General features: G+C 40.0%; 2 protein-coding genes across 5 annotated transcripts in view; both read left to right on the top strand.

The window, feature by feature from the left end:
- LOC117265830 (uncharacterized) overlaps positions 1-24250 on the top strand; it is a 70519-nt gene that overhangs the window by 6816 nt on the left and 39453 nt on the right. The gene's annotated exons all lie outside the window — the stretch shown is intronic.
- Positions 661-22886, top strand: LOC144464478 (NACHT, LRR and PYD domains-containing protein 1 homolog). Its single transcript, XM_078171505.1, has 15 exons — positions 661-786; positions 1701-1829; positions 2236-2371; positions 2513-2545; positions 3491-3519; positions 4010-4295; positions 7822-7865; positions 7957-8030; positions 8251-8465; positions 8585-8850; positions 8970-9113; positions 10118-10253; positions 10409-10438; positions 11483-11542; positions 13508-22886. The coding sequence occupies exons 2-15, from the start codon at positions 1815-1817 to the stop codon at positions 13819-13821; spliced, it is 1782 nt and encodes a 593-aa protein (XP_078027631.1). The 5' UTR covers positions 661-786; positions 1701-1814; the 3' UTR covers positions 13822-22886.

Here is a 24250-nt window from a genome sequence, read left to right on the forward strand (position 1 = left end):
AGCAGTCTGTGGAGGTGACCAAGGAGGTTTTCATGGACATAAACAGGACCGATCTGGTCAAGAAGTTGTCAGTCATCAGCTCAAAAATCAAAGGTCAGAGAAAGAAGACAAAAACTGCCACATTACACAATCATATGTTTCTCATAAATTTTAATAAATAGATTTTAGATTTCATTGTGACATTGCTTTCAAATCTTGTTTAATCTGAGAAATATGAGAACATTAGGAACAGGGAGTGGTTCAACAACACCACATTTATTTCTATGACTGCAGAATAATCTTAACAACAGTAGTATTTTTCAGAACTCTTTAAATATCTGTTAGGATATGTACAAAAACTGATGCAATCCTTTTCTCCTCATATTTGTATTGTGTGCAGATTACAACCCGACAGTCACGCTTTTCTCCCCCAAAGCGGCCCTGATGAAATTTGGCTTTTCAGTGAAAAGGAGCTGTGTGGTGTTAATATACAAGTCCTACAGACCATTCCTCACATTCCATGTTTATCTGATGCCACGAGATCCTGCTCTACAACAGGTTATTTCATACCGTACTGTCACCAATACTAATAATAGTAAGATACAGCACAGGCAACCATGTTGGCTGCTTTAACCTTGGACAAACTTTGTGTTAAGAATTTTTTTCTTCTTTCCACAGGAAGTGGACAAGAGGGAATTATCTTATGGATTCACAAAAATCCTAAAGCCACATCCAGAGAAGCCCCTGAAAATGCATGATCGTTTCATCCTAACAGCAGATGTGGATGGTGCAAAAATTTTCCCTGAAGTATGTTTTAAACTGTTTTTCAATTAATGAAGTTAGCTGTGATGAGCACAGAACAATAATTGCTTTATCAGATATATAAACAAGAAATCATAACAAAATCATCAGACTTTACTTTCACTCACTGTTTGGTCTCATGCAAAAAATGAATATGTCTGGCAAGATTGCTGGTCAACAACAACACAGTATGACTCTGCCGTATGTGTCCTGAGTGATGAGAAAAGGGCCGGAAATCCTTGGTGATATATGACACAATATGGTGAATATGAGTTGTCACCATCAGGAAGTAGGTACACCTTTGCGAACTACCTGTGTTTAGAGATCCTATAAAGCTTCCAGTACAGCTCTGCCAACATCTGAATGATACGAGGTGTGTGTCACTTGCGGTTTGTTGTAGTTAATTCTTGACAGATATAAAAAAACAAAGTGCTTCACAACAACAGGTGTCTTTTTGTTGTGTTTGTATTCGGCTGAGAGGATAAAATAAACTTAAGATTAAGCCCTGTCCTACCTACCATTTCACAGTGTACAGTAAAGCTAAAAAAACCCTGATGTAGTTACTGCAGTCTTTTTCTTAGTGCACATGCAGCTTCATTTTCCCTGGTGTTTGACTTGGATATAACCAAACCTCACAGCAGCAGAGGTTCTTGGATATCAAAAACACCCCAAAACATTTAAAAACAGACATTATCATAGAATTTGTTTTCAGTAATATCATTATTAATACTTGCATGAATTGATCCACTTTAGTCCACCAAAGTCTCTCTGTATTCTATCCCTGTCTGTTGTTGACATAAGTGAAAATGCCACCAGAATTTTCTTGGCCTCATTTGAAAACACAAAAATGAAGAAAAACAAATAGGATGGTGCACTCTAGGTCAAAGTGTAATGTCTTCCCCTTATTTTTCCTTTCACAGAAAGTAAAGCTTGGAGCATTCCCAAATTTGTGTGTGTTTATTTCAGTTCAGATTGTTGTTCTGGAAATTAAATTGGATGTATCACCAAAACCTTACAGCAGCTGAGGTTCTTGAATGCCAAATAAATACGTAAGTAAATAAATAAATTATGACATGGACCACTGAAAATAACACAATAAACAGCAAGCTTATGTTTTATTTGCTATTGCTATTTGGTCTGGCAATGTCTGGCTACTTGTATGTTATATGCTTCAAACCTAAAATCAGCTGTTGCTACAGGAAATATTAAACACATTAAAATATCTGCAGTCATGACCATGCCTGGCTCCATGTGGTCTTTACTTTTAGCCAGACATTTTAGCAATATTTGGCAATATACAGCAGATATTAATTATTCTGTCTCTGTCTCTGATGTCTTTGATGGAAGTGAAAAAAACACCACAACTTAACCTCATATGATGAAAGAAAAAAAAACTCTTCTGGTGCACTTTGCTCAAAGTCTGACTTCTTATTTATTCATTTTTTTCTTTCACAGACATTAGAGCTCAGATATGACAGCACAGATCCAAACTTCTATGAAGTGTTCGTTAAAAATCCAGACAAAGACTTCAAGCTCATGCTCACACCAGAAAATGGGCATCAGCCAGTTTGGACCTGTAAAATTCGAAAAGGTCAGTTTTAAATAATGGGACAAGATATTATGTACATTGTCTGTGTACCACTTTCATTTAATTGAATATCATAAGTGAAGCAGATGTGTGATGTTAGATGCACATACTTTTTTTTCTTTACCATTTTTTGTTTGTTTACAGATGACTACCAAAGGAGCACTGGTCCTTTACAAGGTAGGACATTTCAGTGATTCATATTTAGAAGAATTGCACTTTTGATTTCAGAGTGTGACAAAGCTCCACACTGTCTGTCTGTCTGCCGTCTGTTCGTGAACTCTGAGACGGACACACTCCCAAATAAAAAAAAAAAAGTCAGGACCAACACACTGTCTTAAAGAAGGTCAGGTCTAGGGGAGAAATGGCATTACTAACCTGCTGCATTTATACGTAGATTTACAAAACCTGGTAACTGAATTGCATATAAACAAAGTGAATGATCCCAACTGCATGCTCAATATCTGCACATTGTTGGGGCAAATTGTTAAAAGAGCCATAACCACTGAAGTTATGATATAGCAGCAATATTAAAATGTTAAAGCCTTTTCTGCATACAGACTTATTATGTGACTAACAAAACAACGGCCTGCAGAGCATGATCTTGTTAATGTTTCCCATTGATAAAATGTTTGAATTTCTCCAAGGAGTTTGAATTTATGATTTGCCTTTGGAAAACAACCAAAACTATAACATGAAATCAAACCTGTTAAAGTTTGAAAATTTAGCTATCCCACTCAAACAGTCACAAAACATTTAAGATCAACGGGTGTTAAGTGCTGTTAATTTTTTTCTTTTAGAGAATGCTGATGTCACAGTATATTGAGGCAAAATACTTTGACCTAAAGCATGACCACTGACTTCAGAATAAGAATCCTGTTTATGCAAACATTTGGAGGTGCTGCACCATCGGCCCGTCTCGAACATGCCAGTCAGCATCAGTGAAACACTGATTTGTAACGTGAAACTGCTTTAGTCTTCAATTCACCGCTAGTTGCCACTGAATCTCCCTAAAGTTTACACACTGTTCCTTAATTATTATGTTTCATTCAAAAGCACTTAAATCTGACAAAAGTTGTTTATAGTCTAATTTAGAATTTGTAATTAGCCTTTTTTTCTCCTCAGAGAAACATCAGTCTGAACTGCTTCACAAGGTGAGTAATGTCACATCAGACACATTTAACACAACACAGCTTTCACTAAATGGTTACAGGTTGAAAATGACCCTCATCTTGACTATAAAGAGATGGAAAATGTTTTTTATACCAGAAGCCTCACATCTGCTGTTGAAGCATTGAGAACATGTGATCAGGTGGATCATTCCTGTTTTTGGTAGCACAGTGACAGAGAGAGTTAGAGACAGTCGTTAAAGCACAATTACTGATAACTAGTTTATAGCATTAAATTAAATCTTACGGTGCTTTGATGATGCCACAGGAATGAGCACACATAGAAATATTTTGTTTTTATAGTCATCTGAAAATTAGATTTCACCAAATGTATCATTGTGCCTTAATGTGGATACTATTTGTTACTATATTCTCTTAATGACTAAGATACTCACATTGATGCAAATGAATTAATGTTTCAGCTCTACTCTAGAGATATTAGATAAATGTCCTCTGTCCACTTTAAATCCAACAGGAAGTAACAGTGACACCACTAATGAAGAAGCTTTTGGAAACACTGAAGGATTTAAGTTATGGGGAGCTCGAGCAATTCAAACATGTCCTACAGCGCATTAGAATGAAGAAGGACCTCCCAAAAACCTCAAGTCAGAGAATGGAGATGGCAGACAGAGATGAAATAGCGGAGCTGATGGTGGAGATCTATGGCGAGCAGTCTGTGGAGGTGACCAGGGAGGTTTTAATGGAGATGAACATGACTGATCTGGCAGAGAGGTTGCTAGAAATCAGCTTAGGATCCAAAGGTAAGTTGTGGGGAAAAACACATACGATTCCAGCATCAAAGACTTGTTATGCAGAACGTGATCTGTAATATTTTACTTCAGCGTTACTAATTTTTAATTCAACTTAAATGTAGACAGTTGGGCAGCAATTTGAATTAGTGTGTTTGTTGTGAATGTTTTATTATCTAGAATCATGTAATGTATGCGGCCTAGTCACTACAGTCACTCACTTTAGGTCAGTCAGTGTTTTAGCCATGCTGCTGGCTCAATGTCAGCGTGTCTGTTGGTCGCTCCAACTCTTTAGTCTTCACTGAAATATCTCAACCATTGGATAGATTGCCATGAAATTTTGTACAGTCATTGATGGTTCCCAGTGGGTGACTCCTAATGTCTTTGATGATCCCCTGATTTTTCCTCGAGCACCATCATCAGGGGCCTGTATCACGAAGCAGGATTTTGTCTTAGCGAGGTAACTTCAGGGTTAACCCTGGGTTTTCGGTCTCACAAAGCCGGTTCAGTTCTTATTGGGGTAGATCACCATGGTAACTCACTCTGAACAGCTATCCTGCTCCGGAGCAGGGTAAGTTCAGGGTTGAATCTGATCTTATAAAAAGCACCACCCACTGGCCAATCAGCTGTTCGGAAAAAAATGACTCCGCTGACAGAAATGCAGCCCAGTCATGACGGGAAGTTTAATTAATTTGATTGATTTTGATTTGAAAGTTTATTTTGAACATTAAAAAAGAAAAGAAAGTAACAACAAAAGACAATGAAAAGATTGTTCAAAACGGAGTGGAAAGAAGTTGAAATGTCATCCCACCCCTTCATAAGAAAGAAACTGATCATTTGCGGACACTTAATAGCACCATTAATTAGTGCCAATGTTTTTTTTTTGTTGGAGGAAATGATCCCTGTTAAAGACAATGGGCCTAATTGACAGCTTTGCTGCTGGAAATGTGGAAAGTAGCCTATCATGTCTACACTTCATGGTGTTTGAGGGATTTTCCTTTTTGTTTTTTAAAGAGGGAGACTATAGGTATATTTCTGCGCAGCTGTCAATTTCTAACACAGCTCAATATCAGGATGATTTTATTCAGATTATCAATTTGGTGTTGATATGATTTAATTGTGGCGTCAGCTTTAAGCTTTATTGTAGCATATATAACGTTATGACAAAGAAGACCAATTTATCAGACGCAATGATGTTAGACGATAACTGTAATACATGCAATTCATCTGCGCAGCATTGATTTCATGGGATTCAAGGGTGTGATCAGTGTCAGATGTACAGGTACAGGTACTGTAGCTACTTGAACCAGTGATGAGTAATTTAACCTACACATCATTTTATTTGCTACCTTGTTTTGTCTTGATCTTTCCCTCTCTCCTCCTCTATTTCTTCTTTCCTGACCTGTTTTTTTCTTCTCTATCATGTGATTTCATTGATGTTTTGACAGGGGAATTTCTTTGATAAGCTTTTAGTGGCTTCTAACCTCTCCGGCACTTTTCTTTTTTTTTAATCTTGTAAATTTTATTTTTAACATTATGTGCAAATAAACTAATCTAAACTAAAACTAAACATTATTCATCCCGTTATGCGTTGCCACGCATGTTTCCTCCTCCTGCAGCTGCCACGGTGTTGGCCTTTTCTGTAATGTTGCTTTTCTCCTCCTCATATTTTAGTAGAATTAATCTCTGATCCTCACATGAGAAATACTTTTTTTCCCCTCACATACGGCGCTCTGTGAGGACACTCAGTGATGCTGCGCTTCTCTCATGATTGTGATTGGTCCGCTGTGTGCGCGTTCACGGCTCTTGATAAAGCAACTCTGGGTTGAGTTACCGAGTTGATATCCAGCGTCGTGATACCGATTATCCTGATTGCCATTGTTAGGGTTAGTCAACCCAGGATAGGTCTGGGTAACCCAGAAAAGGTTGATCTCGCTTCGTGATACAGGCCCCAGGTTATCATCAGAGTTATTATTGTCCAGTACTTTAAATTAGGGTTGTCACAATACTAAAATTTCAAACTCGATATCGATACCTAGGAAAATATTCAATACTCGATACCATTTTCGATACAGCAGCAAAAAATTAAGAGGCATGCCATTTTTTAAATAAAGATCAGAACAGTAATATCAATGATAAAAACAAAAAATCCCCCCAAAATAAATAACAACCAGAAACAACATCTGTCCATACAAATGTATTTATCTACAGCCCTGTTTATTTTCTGTGCTTCTGGTGAATTGGCACCATATTTTCATTGCTGATCAAATAGAGTTGGTAGTTTAGGCTCAGGATGCTCCTGTTTCTACCTCACTATGTGATCAGAGAACCAGGGGTTACGGGAGAAACCAAACGTTTTTTCAGATTCAATCTGTGACTTTACAGTTAACATAACTTTTCAGACACACATAATTGTGCTGTCCTGTTAAACTAACATTGTCTCTTAATGTTACAGACGGGCATGACTGATAAAGTTTTCTGCTTAGCTCCCACATTAACGTTAGAAGTTATATTTTAGTTTGATGCTGGCGACACCAGCTGCTCAGCTGCTAGTGAGGGGAGGGGCTGTACCTGCCGTCTGCAGCTGTGTTCACTTCACTAAATATTTCCAAAGAGCGCTTTTTCCTTTATCATTTTTGACCAAAACTGGCTGCTCTGATCCTCCTGCAGCTGCGCTGGCCATATTACAGCAACAGAAATGTGTGCATGTATGCACAGCGACAACAACAAGCTGGGTTGCAGCGAGGGCTCTGTGCCTGCCAGACGCTGCCTGCACAGCGCGTGTCCGTCGGACCCGTCGCGCGTACCCGACAGGTGCTGAGGTGGTGTGCACAGTTAGTATCGATACTTTTGAAAATTAGTATTGTATCCGAATACAGCGTTTGAGTATCGATACTTTTCAGAGTATCGATACTTTTGACAACCCTACTTTAAATATGAATACATCAAAACTAATGATATTTCCATCAGCCTCAGCTGTATTTTGTGGTGCTAATTAGCTTATGTTAGCATGGTAACATGCTAAACTTAGACAGTGAACACAGTAAACATTACCTACTAATCATGAGCGTGTTAGCATGCTGATGTTAGAATTTATCTGAAAGCACTGCTGTACCTAAAGGATAGCCTCACAGAGCAGCTAGCATGACTACACACAGAAAACAAGGAAACCCAGAAATAACTAGACCCTTATTAACATCATTAAAATTTATGAGTTTAAAAAAATGTACATTTAAAAAATGTACTTTTATTCTCACCAATGTATGTGCTGACACAGAATATCAAATATAAAAACATACCCGAGAAATCGGATTTTACGAAAACTTCATCTTGAGGATGCATTGTTATTCTGCCACATAATCTCTGTATTTTGTGACAACAATTTCGTTAATATGTTAGTAACATATTGCTCGCATATTAGAGCAGAGTTGTGTAGCACATAGTGTTAAAGCAGCTAAAAATAAACAAAAAAAGTTACAATGTGATTTAAATATTAAAATAACATCATTTAAAACATATGAATGTGTGTCTTCACAAGGGCCTTCAGGAAGCTCGGAGCTTGAGGGTTGTGGAAGTGTTACGGTAATCCCTTACATTCATTCATTTGTTCCTTTATGTTTTGTTTCAAAAAGACACATCTGCACTTATCTGTGAAAATGATTGTCCTCTGCAGCAGGACTCCAGTGACTGGACTAAACTTGACCCTGAAGTGAACTGTACAGATGCTGATGAGGCTCCAACTTACAGGTAAAGATTACATCCTAAATACTGCATCACAGCAAACTGGAACTACAGGAAACACTACCACTTGGCTCTTGAGATTTTTCACAGAAGGAAAATAAAAAGATTTTTAAAGCAATATTACATTAATAGAATCAAGGCAGATACTCTCTAAGTTTACATTTACTCTGTTTTGTTCCTTCATGTGCATAGACACAAACTCTTTTGTTTTCCATTCACATTTTAGCCTACAGTCTGGAGCAGGAAACTTTGAATGCAGTGTCTCCGGCTTGCGCTGGGTCTGTAAGGAAAAGGTCAACTTTAAGTACCAGTTTTGCTCTTTGAGTGGACACTTGGAGAGGATTGAAAGCATGGAGTACATGCCCGCAGGTCCCCTGATGGACATCACAGTCATTGCTGGGAAGTTAGATGTAGTGTACCTGCCACACTGGATCTGCATAGGTAAGTGGACATGAAGAAAATAATGAAAAATATAATGTTCATATTTGTTTCTGACAGCACGAGTACAAAAACTGATGCAATCCTTTTCCCTTCACTAACTGTGCTTTTGTTTTGTGCAGATGACAATCCTACAATATTAGACAAGTTTGCAGTCCTACACATAGATGACTGTGGAGATGTCGTGGAAAAAGTGTCTGAGGTCACATCGTCCCATGTCAAGCTGTCTAAACCAGTTTTCTCTTTGAAAATGGTCCTGGTGAAATTAGGCCTTCCAGTTGAAATATACTGTAGGGTGTTAATATATAGCAAGGTCCTCACAGCATCATCTCAAACATCCCTCACACTTCATGTTTACCTGATCCCTCCTGATCAGGATCTAATAAAGGTTATTTCATATCTTACTGTCAACAATACCAGTCATGATAAGATACAGAATAGCACTATAAATACATAGATAAATACACAACACCAACAAGAAAAATGTATGTTTTGTATCTTCTACAGGTATTGGACAAAACGGAAACATCTGATAGATACAAAGGAATCCGAAAGTCAAATCCAGCGAAGCCCCTGAAAATGCATGACTGGTTCATCTTAACAACAGATCTAGATGGTGCAGACATTTATCCTAAAGGCGAGGAACCCCAGGTGAACACACTTTTTTTTGTGCAGTTGTCAATTTTGAAATTTTGAGGTTTGTTTGCTTCCATAACATGTCTTCTCTCAGACTATTTGAAAGAAAACATCCAAAATTCACATTAAGGTGTTTATTTCAGGTCAGACTGTTGTTCTGGAAATTTAATTGGATGTATCACCAAAACCTTACAGCAGCTGAGGTTCTTGAATGCCAAATTACATGGGGAATTTCAGCCCCTCCCATCAGGCCGCAGATACAAACTCCCAGCCTGCAAAACAAAGTCATATAAAGACAGCTTTGTCCCATCAGTCAATAGAGAGGTAAACAAAAACAAAAACTCACTGCAAATTAAACTGAATTAATGACAGTACAGTTCTTATTTATTTATTTCTTTGGTACTGTTTTTAAATTCATATTTTGGGTATTATAATGGTTTTAAATGCCCTTTTTGATCCTGCACTTTGATATGACGCACTGATGGCACTTTACCTTTTTACTGTTATTATATTACTGTGTCTGACCTGTTTGTCTGTTTTGTGTGGATGAAGCCAATCACTTAAACTGTGAACCAAATGTACCTGCGGGTGCAAATAAGGTTACCTTACCTTACATTTATAAATAAATAAATAAATTATGACATTGACCACTGAAAATAGCATAATAAACAGCAAGCTTATGTTTTATTTGCTATTGCTATTTGGTCTGGCAATGTCAGGCTACTTGTGTGTGCTTCAAACCTAAAATCAGCTGATGATACAGGAAATATTAAACACATTAAAATATCTGCAGTCATGACCATGCCTGGCTCCATGTGGTCTTCAATTTTAGCCAGACATTTTAGCAATATTTGGCAATATACAGTAGATATTAATTATTCTGTCTCTGTCTCTGATGTCTTTGATGGAAGTGAAAAAAACCACCACAACTTAACCTCATATGACCAAAGAAAAAAAAATCTTCTGGTGTACTTTGCTCAAAGTCTGACTTCTTATTTATTCATTTTTTTCTTTCACAGACATTAGAGCTCAGATATGACAGCACAGATCCAAACTTCTATGAAGTGGTCGTTAAAAATCCAGACAAAGACTTTAAGCTCATGCTCACACCAAAAAATGGGCATCAACCAGTTTGGACCAGTGAAATTCTACAAGGTCAGTTTTAAACAATACCACAAGAACTTATCCACTCTGTCTGTGTACCACTTTGATTTTATTAAATATCATTAGTGTAGCAGATGTGTGATGTTAGATAAAGGCAGTAAATCGGTTACATGTCCATGTTTTCTTTACCTTTGCTTTTTTCTCAGGTGAATGGCAAAGCACTGGCCATGTACAAGGTGAGTCATTTAAAATAATTTGTGTTTAAAAGAGTCATTCTTATACACTGTCTTTCTGCCTGTTCGCTGTGCTGCTCTAAGACAAACACACATCTTCAAAAAAAGCTAAGTCAGGACCAACTCAGCGTTTTCTATCAGTACTACTGTTAGAATAAGAATGGCATGCTTCCAAAAATAAGTCCGGGGGCCGGTGAAAAATCTGATAATTGACCTGCTTCAAATTCACATAAATGTCCTGAAAGAGCTGAACTTTGAAATTTGAATGATGTTTGTGGCTCAGGGCATGCAGCAGGAGTAGTCAACCAAAAAATTCAATTCAATTCAATTCAATTTTATTTATAAAGCCCAATATCACAAATCACAATTTGCCTCACAGGGCTTTACAGCATACGACATCCCTCTGTCCTTAAGACCCTCACAGCGGATAAGGAAAAACTCCCCAAAAAAAAAACCTTTAACGGGGAAAAAAAACGGTAGAAACCTCAGGAAGAGCAACTGAGGAGGGATCCCTCTTCCAGGACGGACAGACGTGCAATAGATGTCGTACAGAACAGATCAGCATAATAAATTAACAGTAATCCATATGACACAATGAGACAGAGAGAGAGAGAGAGAGAGAGAGAGAGAGAGAGAGAGAGAGAGAGATGCAGGTAATGACAGTAGCTTACAACAACATTAATGAAAGTAATAATATTATAGTTATAGTTCTGGCTACTGTGGTACAATATGTTGAAAGTATGTATTAATATCTGACAGTATACTTGTGTGACAATAATCATATGTGTATAATAACAGTAGAAGTATGACTAATGACTAATGATGGCAGCAGCAGCAGGAGGCATCTGGCAGGACCAGTAATGACGTTTGTCCTTAATGTAGAGACACCACCAGGATCTTGCTGGCTTTGGGTAAAAAAAAAAAAAAAAAAAAAAAAGGGGGAAATGAACACAAAGCGTCACATAAAAAGGCATTTCATTTGTTGTGTGTATGGAAAAATAGTTGTTTGTCAATAAGCAATTTAAATGTTCTCTCATTTTGTTTCAGCTGCGAGCCCCTCCGCTGGAGCAAGTGGTGCACATGCCATGGCAGAGGGTGGGTGCGCAGGTAGTGTGACGTCTTCTCAGTAAATACCTTATTCTCTGCTTGTGATCGGTCACTGATCCAAACCCAAAACCTGACGATAAAACACACTTCTTAGGTTAACTCAAGCCAGGTCGAAACAGAGTAGGGGAGTCGCCATAATTGTAACATTTTTCACTCATTCACCTGTGCCTTGTGAACACAAAGCACTCCAGGTTCGCTTTGCCCTTTGCCTTTTTATCTAGCCCTTTAGATCACATGCTATTGAACTGGGGCGCTTGAACAAAACAGACAAAACCACGTCGGCCTGTAATGCTTGCAAAGATGCAGGACAGAGAGTAGTTTGGTCCACGGAAGATACTGCACATCTCCAGATGTGGAATGTAGAATACATCAACAGTCTACAGCACAGAAACACTAAGGTTTTCCTTCAATTTTAAGTCCACGTGAAGGGAGGAGCTGCATAATTGCACTGCAGTGCCACGTGAAAGTTAAAAAAAACCCAAAAAATGTCAATTAAATATAGGCGAAAGTGTGAACAGAAAGAGGACCGAGGCCCCATCAGAGCTGAAGTTTACCAGAAAGAAAACTGAGTCCTTTTATTGTTGGTCCACTTTTTGGTGCACTTTAATGGTGCTTTCACACATAGTCCGTTTAAAACAAACAAAACTCAGTCCTTTTAAAGTGCATTGAAAAGTGGACCAACAGAAAAGGGCTTCAGTCCTCTTTCTGTTCACATTTCCACCTTAACATAGTTTTTTTCTGCACTCCACATCTGGAGACGTGCAGTTTCTTCCGTGGACCAAATTACTCCTCGTCCTGCATCTTTGCATGCGTTACAGGCCAACTAGGTTTCGTCTTTCTTTTTAGGCGTCCCATTGCAACAGCATGTGATCTAGAGGGCTGAATACAAAGGCAAGGAGCAAAGCAAACCTGGAGTGCTTTGTGTTCACAGTGTACAGGTTAAGCGAACCACACCGCAGACTTGAAGCGAGGTGGTCTGAGTATGGTTCGCTTCAGAGGGGTCTGAGTTCTCTTTGAGCGTTCACATATGTGCAAAAAAAGCTGAGTCTCCACTCTGAGTCTGTTTAGAGGGCTGAAAAGGACCAAGTGTGAAAACAGCCTAAGAGGACTGAGTTTGTTTTGTTTTAATAGAACTATATGTGAAAACACCCATAATTATAACAGCGTTAGTTACAGTTGTAATACAACTGAAAAAACAATATTCAAGTCAAGCTAATGTTTTTATGTTAATTTCACACCTAGGATGTGATCGGATAATGTATATTATCTGATTATATTATATTATTTATTAAAAATGACAGGATGTAGCAGCTGTTGCATTTGCCTGTTTGCAAGTACTCTGATTACACCTACAAAGTTAGCCGGTTTGATTGATGGAGGTTGTGAAAATACATACAACCCTAATGACATTTGACTGAACACAGAGTGTACACAGTTTGGGAACACCTGTGTGTAATTGCACACTGACCCCTGGAGGGTCACGAACGTACCAACACCTGAAGTCACTAAGCTTTATAGTCTATACTATAGCCACATAGTCAGTTTACATCTGCCAGTGTATTAACAAAAACACACATCTAAGTTAAGTATGTATTAGTATACACAATATTAATATAATACATAATAATATAAGAATCGTTATGTTTCCGTTGGCATAGAATGACCTGTTTATATCTGCATATGGAGCGAGTCCGCTTCTACAGAGTCTGCCATGTTGTTCTACAGTAGCCCAGAACAGACAAATCAAACACCGGCTCGAGATTCACATTTTTGTGTTAGCCGCTGTAGTTCTCCAACAAACTCAGCACACAGGAGAAGTTCCAGCTCTGTAACCTGAAGGCTAGATGCCACTAGATCCTACGCACTGGGCCTTTAGGTCCCTTCCTGAGACATATACCAAGTTACCTTCATGTTTTCTCCAAATCCAGTCAGTCATTGTGAAGTAATGTTTCCCTCTTTCCTCAGGGAGGCACTTTGTTGATGAACATAGAGGCCAGCTGATCAACAGAGTGTGCGAGACTGCATCAGTTTTGGATGCGCTCCTTGAGAATGCAGTCATCCAACAAGGGACCTATGATGAAATCTTGGCCATCCCTACCCATCGGGATAGGATGAGGAAGCTCTACTCTGGTCCCCTGAATTCTGCTGGAGATGTTGGCAAGGACATCCTCCTCAACATCCTTAAGGAAACGGAAAAATATTTGATTGATGAGCTTATGGGGAATGTAAGTGTCTTTCCACAGTCAGGTGGAGGTGCAGGTGCGTGTCGGTGCAATTAATTGACGCGCGCCAGGCTTTGCTCTCACAGAACAATGTCCAGATGTTTCCTGTTGCCTTGCTCCATTTATTTCTTCCACCAATTTAAGCATATGAAGGTACAGCACCTTGCTTTGCAATTAGGTAGCCTGTTATCTAATACTGCTCCTATCTGCAAACACACCTCAGCCGTGCCTCAGCCACGGTCAAAAAAACTGTTTGCCTCTGTTCACGCACACCTGGCCGCATTAACCTGGCTGAATAAATGCACTTCCACAGGAAGTTGCCACAGTGCCACACAGTACAAAATGTTTTGCAACAAAAAATAAAATAAATAAACACACACATAGATAAATGGCTGTTACACTCCGGCACCTAATTGTTGATGGCAGGCAGACACAACAATTCAAATCAGTACAGACAAAAGCCATTAAACACACCATGCTCTCAGAACCAAGGTAACTGATATTTGTACACACAAACACACTGCATCAGCAGTTAGACCTCTGAGACTGCCTTTAATAGGCAAAGTTTGGTTATAGGTCTTTCTATAATGTTACACTTTGTCTTGAGGCGAACAGAACGTACCAGTCCCTTCTTGTCAGGAAAGGTTTCCATCACTCTGCCGAGTATCTAAGAGCCACGAGGAGCTGTCGAATCCACTATTAAGACGATATCCCCAGGTATGAAACTTCTTCTCTTCTGGTTCCATTTTTGCCGTTCCTGAAGCAAAGGAAAGTACTCCTGCACCCATCGTTTCAGAACAAGTCTGAAATATATTGAACCTGTCTCCACCTTCTCTTCACATACAGGTCATCTTTCACAAACAGTCCGGGTTGTAAGGCAGGTTTGCCCTTCACAAGGAGAATGTGATTGGTCGTAAGAGCCTCAAGATCGTTGGGATCCTCGGACAGTGTAGTGATGGGCCGATCGTTCAATGTGGCCTCAACTTCACAACTAACTGTATGAAGCCCATCATCATCCAGTGTCTACTGATGCAAAATAGAGCTGAGTACCTTTCTAAACATGCGGATGACAGGTTCCCAAGCGCCACCATAATGTGATGTGTAAAACTCCTCCAAACTCCATGCTGCAGTAATGCTCCCTGTACTTTGCTGTGATTTAATCCTGCCAGGGCCTCCCTCAATTCCCTTTCTGCGCCAACAAAATTGGTGCCGTTGTCAGACCGCATATGAGAAACTTGGCCTCTTCTGCTCATAAATCGTCACAAAGCATTAATACATGCCTCGGTGTCCAGTGAGTTCGCCACCTCTAGATGAACGGCTCTGCTTGACAAACAGGTGAAAATTACTCCATAGCATTTACACAGACTTCTCCCTCTCTTCACCACGATTGGTCCGAAATAATCGACACCGACGTTCGTGAATGGCAAAATCCTTTCCATTGGCAGGTCCGCCATTTTTTGTTCCCCTGCCTTTGCAGTATAGCGTCTACAAGTACAGCAGTCAAATATGATTTTCCTTATTGCAGAATTTGCACTTGTACTCCAATATTTCCTCCTTAGCTTGGAAAGTGTGAAGTTTCTACCACTGTGACCCAGCTGTTGGTGAGTATGCCTAAGGATGAGAGTTGCGATATGCTGATCTTTTGACAAGACAATTGGACGCTTGGTTTCTTCCGGCAAAGCTGCCCTACTCAGTCTTCCACCAACTCTAAGCAGACCATTCTCCAGGCGTGGATCCAGTTTGTAAATAGGACTTTCCCTTCTGACTGCAGACTTTCCTGATGAAAGTGTATCGGTTTCCTCCTCGAACCGCTGCTGCTGAGCGAAACGAATGATGGACATTTCTGCCTCCAAAAGGTCATCTGATGTGACACTCTGACCCCCGAATGCACTTCTGACCTTCCTCATCTCCAACTGTATATGAATGGCCGAGCAGGAAGGACACATGAACATCATGCCTGTCATTCTTCATCCGTATGTAACTGACGGTACCATATCCACCTTCACTTGCGTCGGAAAAGTGATGCAGCTGGGCCAGTGTAGGTTGCCCAAAGTCTTTCGGCTTAATGCACCTTCTGATCTTGAACTCTGCCATCTTGTTAAGCTCTTCCAGCCATTTTGTCCAGTGCTGTTGTATGTCATGGGGTAAGTTGTCTTCCCAACCAGTTTCTCCTGCAAAGCTCCTGCAGCAAAACTTTGTCAGAAAGTGTAACTAGTGCAATAAACCCCAAAGGGTCATACACTGAACTGAGCAGAGACAGCATGCCACGTCTGGTTTAAGGCCTTTCTTTCACCAGCATCTTGAACTGGAAAGTGTCACTCTCGATGCACCACTGCAAACCAAGGGCTCTCTCTAAGGGAAGATTATCCCTATCCAGATCCAGTTCATTTAAGTCCTTGGCTTTGTGTTCCTCTGCAACTGTGCGGAGCACTACACAGCTGTTACTGACCCACTTTGTCAGACAGAAGCCTCCTCTTTGACAGACAGCTGTAAGATCTTCAATCATTTTAATAGCCTCTTCTTCTGATGATGTGCTCTTCAAACAGTCGTCCACATAAAAGTTTTGTTTCACTGTCTGAATCACATCAGCTGGGAAGAGGGCCTGATTGTCCTCAGCGGTATTCCTGAGTGCATAACAAGCACAACTAGGGGACGAAACGGCCCCAAACAAGTGAACAGTCATCCTGTACTCTGCCATTTCTTTACTCAGGTCACCCTCAGGCCACGAAGGAAGTCTGTGTCTGTTTTTGCAACCTTGACCTGATAAAACATCTGCTGTATGTCTCCCATCAAAGCCACAGGCTCCTGCCTGAACCTTGTGAGCACTCCAGGCAAACTGCTAGTAAGGTTGGGACCCTGCAAGAGTTGGCTGTTCAGTGATGTTCCCTTAAAGGTTGCACTGCAGTCAAATACCACACGCAGAGTATTCTTTCTCAGATGGTAGACTCCGTGGTGTGGGATATACCAGACCTTTCCTTCCTCACAGTCCAACTGATGCTGAGGTATTTTTTCTGTGTAGCCTTTGTTGATGACATCAGTAAAGAAGCTTGCATATTCTTTTTTTTTCTTACTTTTTATTAGTTTTGTGTTAACAAGTACACATCATACATTCACAAAATAACTAAAACCAACACACCTCTGCATGAGAGGGTTCTCTACACATCACTGAATTATGACAAAAATAAAGTGATCTGTGACAATGTGAGCACCGCCTATACACATACAGTCAATATACAGTTGATGTGGATTTCATTTGAATGTATATAATGGTAAAATTAAAACAAACAAAGAAAATGAAATGAATCTAAATGAATAAAATGAATCCCGCCCCCCACCCTCCCCCAGCCGTCAGTCAAACAAATGCACTGAGAAACAGTAATAGTTAATTACCAGGTTTTAGTTTCCAGTCCCGGATTGTTCATTCCTGATTTGTGTTAAAAATGGTTCCCAAATTTCTGTGTAAATATCTATCGTACCATTTATTTTATATATTAATTGTTCATATGAGGCTGTTTCTGTTAATGCATTGAGCCGTTCAGAGTAGGTCAGGCTATTTTTTCCTGCCCAATGCCTCAGTATGACTCTTTTAGAAGTGGTGAGTGCTACCTTTAGCCACTGTGCTTTTTTTCTCATTTATTCTCTTGTTTCCTTTCATACTATTCAGGAGACATAACGCGGGAGTAAGATTGATATTTGTACCTAGACTATCTATGATCTTTTCTGTAACCCTCTGCCAGTAGGCAGTTAAGTTGGGGCAGTAAAGGAACATGTGGAGAAGATCTCCTTTATCTGTTTTGCAGCGCCAACACAGGTTTGACTCACTCAACCCAAGTTTATTCATCCTCACTGGTGTCCAGTATAGTCTATTGAATATTTTAAACTGGATGAGTTTGGACCTGGCATCTCTCATTGGACTTAGCATCTCCCCAGTCAATCTGTATGGAGTTAGATTTGTCTCATTAATACCTGTAAATGCACAGAGGGTGATCTACAAATATTTCTTGATCTGCACATGTGTCTTGCTATCCACAAATACAAATTTCTAATTTGTAACTTGTATTTTGGTTTTTGCAAATATATGTGTATTTGTAAATATATCATTTTTTCATTTGTTTTCTTCAATGACGTCATTTTGAGACATTCTTGTCGAATTTCCACACAGATCCACAAACAAATAGCTGGTGATTCACAAATGGCCCGCCCTCCTCACCAGTAGATGGCAGTGTTGTTCTATGCGTACAAATATTCCTTCCACAAACACAAATTTTGTATTTGTAACTTATGTGTTGTTTTTTACAAATAAATGTGTATTTGTAAATTTCTGTTTTTTATTCGTTAAAAAAAGGCATTTGTAAAACTGAAAATTTTGTTTGTGAAGTGTGATTCAGCATTTGTGGATCACCGATCACACACATGCATCTCTTTCCTCAATGACGTAATTTTGAGACATTCTTGTCGAAATCCACACAGATCCACAAACAAATAGCTCGTGATTCACACAAAGCAACACCGTCATCCAGTAGATGGCAGTGTTGTTCTAAGCATTGATGTAGCTATGGTTTACACTGCGTAAGTGGACATTCGCTGCAACTTTCTGTCAGCAGCCGAGAAGGAAAGATACAAAAGGAATCACCCTCTGTGCATTTACAGGTATTAATGAGACAAATCTGACTCCATAAATCTGCTCCATTTTTCCTCCTCATATGTTACTCTCAAGTCTCTTTCCCACACAACCTTTAAGCCTGTTGTATTACCGTGGGTAATACAACAGGCTTAAACCCACTAATAAGATGATTATAAATTTTACCCACAAGGTGAGGCATTGTACTTAATAATATAAATTTAGAGGAAATAGGAGATTGGGTTGGCAGCTCAACACCTCTGGGGGCTGCCTTAGACATGCAATCCCTGAGCTGTAAGAATTTCCAGAAATCTCTGTTATGCAGGTTGTATGTTTCTTTTAATTCTTCAAATGATTTTAAAATATTGTGGTAGAGACATTGGATGTGCTTGATTCCTTTAGTATGCCACTCTCTCCAGAAGAACACCTTTCCCCCTATTTGTAATAAAGAGTTATTCCATATTGATGATGAGCTTGCATATTCTTGATGGAACTGCTCATTTTTCTCAAATCTCCTCTTAAGACCAAGTATCCTTTGCTTGGCCATAGAGAGATTGTTAGAGAGCATGGGCTACTCTTTCCTAAAAGGCATTTTCAGGCTATAGTGCCCATCCAACAGTTTTGCAGAGTGACTTGCAATTTCCAAGAACCTTATGTCTTCTCTCGACATTTTCTTGTCCTCATATGTCTTCTCATTGAAGTCATGCATATATTGGTTGTTCAGCAGTTCCTTCAGCTGGCAAACAGAGATCCTATTCACTGCAGCAACACTTAGCCCAACGTCTGGGTTAGTGGTGTCACCCCCTTGCATGGGATCATTAATGACCCAACCCAGCACTGTCTTTATGGCATATGGGCCTCCTCCACAGCTGTTGATGACATCCCAGGGTTCCAGTAACTTGGGAGCATTGCTAACAATCAGCAAGTCAACATTGGCCTTTATGCAGGGAATCTAAATGTCTGACAGGTATGACCATTGTTCCAGGTCTTCTGGAGTAATGATATTGTGTGATGTCACAGGCATTTTCCTTTGAGTGAGTACATCTGGTAGTTGGTAATAGCACTCACTGATAAGACCAGACACTTCAAGGCCAGTAAGCGTGTATGTTGGGATGACCTTCTGTTGTCCCATGGTGCGTAGGAGAAAGTTTGCACGTCTTCCTCCAATATTCAGCTCTTGCATGAGACTCTCTGAACAGAAAGTGGCAGAACTACCAGGATCCAAGAAAGCATAAGTATGTATGACCTTGCCTCCCTTGCTGGACTTAACCTTGACAGGCAGTATAGACAGGACACAATCATCCTTTCCGGCCCCTGTATGCCCACAAGTTCCTGGAGAAAGTAATGCACCACTGCTTGGTGGATCCTTGGACTGTTTTGAGTCTGCATGAACTCTTTCCTTCTTAATATGAAGCACTTTAGGATGACCTTTGCCACAGCTTTTGCAAGTAAGGCGCCTTTCGCAGTTCTTGCTCATGTGTCCAGTACACAGGCAGGCAAAGCAAATTCCTTTCTCCTTTAAAAAGTTGATTTTCTCCCGATGCTTCTTCCTGGCTAGTTGTGGACGCTCCTGCAATGAGTGCTCACGAGAGCAGCATGCACAAACAGTGGGATTACGTTTCTCAGTTGTACCTTGTTTCCTTGGAACATGACCATTAGCTCCCAGTTCATCCACATTATCAGCAAGCCTTATTGTTGTGGCAAAGCTATTTCCTCTCACGTCTTTTCTGTATGGCTTAGTCACACTCTTCAAGACAGTTTTCACAAATGATGAGTCCTGAATATCACCAAAGACAGAATCCGATAATATCTTGACCTCACCTTCAGTAAAAGTGTCAAGACCTGTGAACCGTGCCCTGCGTTTGCATTTCTCCAACACGTCATGTGCAGCGGTCCTCCATCTTTCTCTCAATTTGAATGGCAGTTTTGACATTACTGTTCTCATGGTGGTTGGTGTATCCAGCCCTTTCATATATTCAACCTCTCCCATCATGTTACAACAACCACGCAGAAACAAAGAATAGGCCTGCAATGCCTTCACGTCCTCAGATTTAATTGGAGGCCATGCCAGAGCTTTCTCTGTTTATGCAGAAGCAACTTTAAACTCATTTCCGAAGTGTTCATGTAGAAGATCTTTTGCCAGTGCATAGCCGCGTTCAGGAACCATATGCTGACAGCTGCACACGAATTTCCTAGGTTGCCCCCTAGTGAACTGCTCCAAAAAGTACAGACAATCAGCTTTGTTGGCCTGGTCTTCCACACCATGCTCAAAAACACGAATGAAGGCTCTGTATTCAAGAGGATTTCCATCGGACACTGGAATGTCTCTAGCCAGCAGAGACAGTGAGCGCTGCTGTTGGACGAGGGCTGCTGTAATCTCATTCTGTTTCTGCATTGTGGTAGATGCCTCCAAATGGTTCCTCCTTGAGTTGCAGTTGCATAGGTTGTATGAAATCCAATGATGGCTGAGCATAAGGGAAACTGAGAGCATGTTGTGCTGTTTCATGCACATTAGGCCGATATTGATAACCTGTGTTGACATGAGCCTCTTGGCTTGGTTTAATTGTGAGTTGTTTATTTTTCTCCTTGGGATGTGCATCCATTGAGGATGGATCATTCTGTGTTAGTGTCGACTCATTTCTGTGCCTTAATGCGTTTCCTGAAGGAGGTTCATACTCCTTTGCCATGGGGTTGAGAGATTTGGAAATGGTTTGCTGTTGAGTTTTCCTTTCCAGATAGGAATTCATGCCATCTGATGGAGCGTTAGATACACTTTTACTGTCTGAAGCTTGGAGAATTGCGAGTTTTGTAGTTGCAGCTATTTCAGCTTCTAACTCAAGCTGTTCTCTTTGTCTCCGTAGCTATTGCTCGTGTTCCTCCAGTAAATGCTTCCCCTTACTGCACGTGCAATGAGTGCAGCTTTCTCAGCCCCCGCTTTAATGCGTGCAGATGCTGTGGAGCTACTGCTTTTCCTGCTGCCAGCACTCTGTCTGCTTGAGTGCTTGCTGGCAACCTTTGACACACTGTCCTCAGGGAGAACATCATCAATGACCTCATTTTCATCTTTGTCATTGTTTTCAACCTGTGATGACCTGTTTTTATCATCAATTTTATCACCATTGTTGAAAGCTCGTGTAAACCATTTTTGCACATCATTAATGAACTCGTTATTTATCATAATTTTTGCTTTAAACCATGTTTGTTGTCTTTCAAGTTCAACACCATGTAACAAACCCATCAATGAATCATGTAATGCTTTGGCTTCATCACATAAAACAACAAACTTAGCAAAAGTGCATTTGACCTCAGATTCACAATCCCTGTCTGACATCAACTCTCCCACAACCCTTTGTATGTTACTTGCTTTGTTTAATTTAGCCTCTCTTTTACCTTGTAATCTGTAAGTTTTTCATAAAGTACCTTGGTAGTTAATTTAACAACACGTTTTGATTTATCCTACTTGATTTCTCCATTTTCATGTCTTTAATAGACATGACGTTTTCATTCAAATCATCAGCGGCATCCCCAATAGATTCTGCAGGCATGTCCAACGCATCATCGTTATTGTTTATATTTGCCATGGCAACAGTCCCGTACGAACACGGAAGCGCAACAAGTCAAGTCAGAGTCAAAGTCGTTTTCAACCACCAAGCTTGGATTTACGCCAGAAAATGTGTGCACACAGAGTCAAAATGGCCAATTTCATTGTGTAGCGCTACTCATACCTCATGAGGAAGAATCAGTGAGAATAGGCGTCCTAACAGGTCCTGCTGCGGCTCCATATCCGCAGTCGTGTTCCCGGTGCCCGTGTCGGCGAGTCGGCCTCTCCCCGCGCTGGAAAACTGTTTGCCTCTACTCACGCACACCTGGCTGAATAAATGCACTTCCACAGGAAGTTGCCACAGTGCCACACAGTACAAAATGTTTTGCAACAAAAAATAAAATAAATAAACACACACATGTTACAGGGAAGAAGTGAATGTTGTGGGGAAATACATATTTTAGATCAAACATACAATCTCCCTGAACGAAAAAACGTTTATTTTTATACGACAACAATTGGGAAATAATTGCAATACGAAGTCTGTGTGGGGTTTTCAAAGAAAACGTTGTTTTTTTTAGTCTTATTTTTTTTTACTTAAATTAGTTTAAATTTGTATGGTGTGTAGTGCCTTTCCTGCCCTGATAATAAGAGTTTTTCCTGCGAGGTTTAAAACCACATTGAGGAAATGTTTATCAGACAATTATGATTGAAGGTTCCTACCAGACATGAAATGTTTTTTCGTCCAACAAATGGAATGAGAATCTATTCTTAAACCTAATTATTTTATGTAAAGTAAAATGTGCTTGATCATGAATGTAATCCATAAATTTTGGATGTGAAGCAAGTTTAACTTTTCATTTATGCCAAATATGCTGAAAGATGGCCTTAATCACTTTTATTCTGTCCAGCAACAAAAAAGTCTACAAATGAATATAAATACATCATAAAATCTTCTGATTGCTGTGTGTGGTTCTTGCATTTTGAATGAATGGAGTGCATGGTGCAAATATAACAATGTAATAGAGTTTATAAATGTGTGCTCATATTTTCCTCCAGGTTTTTAGAAACCTGCACATCGATCTCAACATTATTTTAATGTTAGTACTTGTTCAGAGGGATTCATACTGGTATTTTTCACAACTTTGTGCTTCTTTCTCAAAACCTTTTTTCTCACATGCCTAACAACGGAGTAGTGCTGAATGTTTCCTGCAAACGCTGTTTCAATAACCAAGACTTTAAAGACATTCCTCCAATATTTGGATGTAGAGTAGTGCTGCAGGTTCTCTCAAATGTTATGAATGTGATGAGTGGCGTACAAACACTTAGTGATCTATCATTCCTCTTCTCTGACTAACAGCAAATGAGGTGTTTTTTTAAATCAGTTCAATCAATTTTATTTATAAAGTCCAATATCACAAATCACAATTTGCCTCACAGGACTTTACAGCATACGACATCCCTCTGTCCTTAGGACCATCACAGCAGATAAGGACCCCCCCCCCCCCCCCCCCCCCTTTAACGGGGGAAAAAACGGTAGAAACCTCAGGAGGAGCAACTGAGGAGGGATCCCTCTTCCAGGACGGACAGACATGCAATAGATGTCGTACAGAACCATGATAACAGTAATCCGTATGATACAATGAGACAGAAAGAGAGAGACAGAGACAGGACAGACGGTAATGACAGTAGCTTACAACAACATTAATTAAAGTAATAATATTATAATTATAGTTCTGGCTATTGTGGTACAATATGTTGAAAGTATATATTAATATCTGATAGTATACATATGTGACAATAGTCATATGTGTAATAATGACAGTAGAAGTATGACTAATGATGGCAGCAGCAGCAGGAGGCATCTGGCAGGACCATTGCAGCAGCACAACCACACACGTCACACTATCCAGGCACAGCTGCAATATGAGTTAACCTGAGAAACAGTGGAGCACAAAGGCTCTGGAGAAGAAGCCGAGTTAGTGGCATGCAGTACGGCCGAGTTAGCAAGATGCAGTAACAGGACAAGAGAGAGAGAAGGAGAGAAGGTGCCCAGTGTATTATAGGGGGGTCCTCCGGCAGACCAGGCCTAAGTCAACCTAACTAGGGGCTGGTACAGGGCAAGCCTGAGCCAGCCCTAACTATAAGCTTTATCAAAGAGGAAAGTCTTAAATCTAGTCTTAAATGTGGAGACGGTGTCTGCCTCCTGGACCGTAATAGGAAGATGATTCCACAGGAGAGGAGCCTGATAGCTGAAGGCTCTGGCTCCTGATCTACTTTTGGAGACTTTAGGGACCACGAGTAACCCTGCGTTCTCAGAGTGC

This window comes from Epinephelus lanceolatus, chromosome 10 (genome assembly GCF_041903045.1).
Source record: "Epinephelus lanceolatus isolate andai-2023 chromosome 10, ASM4190304v1, whole genome shotgun sequence".
Taxonomy (NCBI): Eukaryota; Metazoa; Chordata; class Actinopteri; order Perciformes; family Serranidae; genus Epinephelus; species Epinephelus lanceolatus.

Bases quoted from the DNA above. Each gene is read 5' to 3' on its own strand.
- LOC144464478 (XM_078171505.1), top strand. The intron at 7,866-7,956 runs GTAATCCCTTAC...TGTCCTCTGCAG, and splicing joins AGGGTTGTGGAAGTGTTACG to CAGGACTCCAGTGACTGGAC. The intron at 10,439-11,482 runs GTGAGTCATTTA...ATTTTGTTTCAG, and splicing joins AAGCACTGGCCATGTACAAG to CTGCGAGCCCCTCCGCTGGA.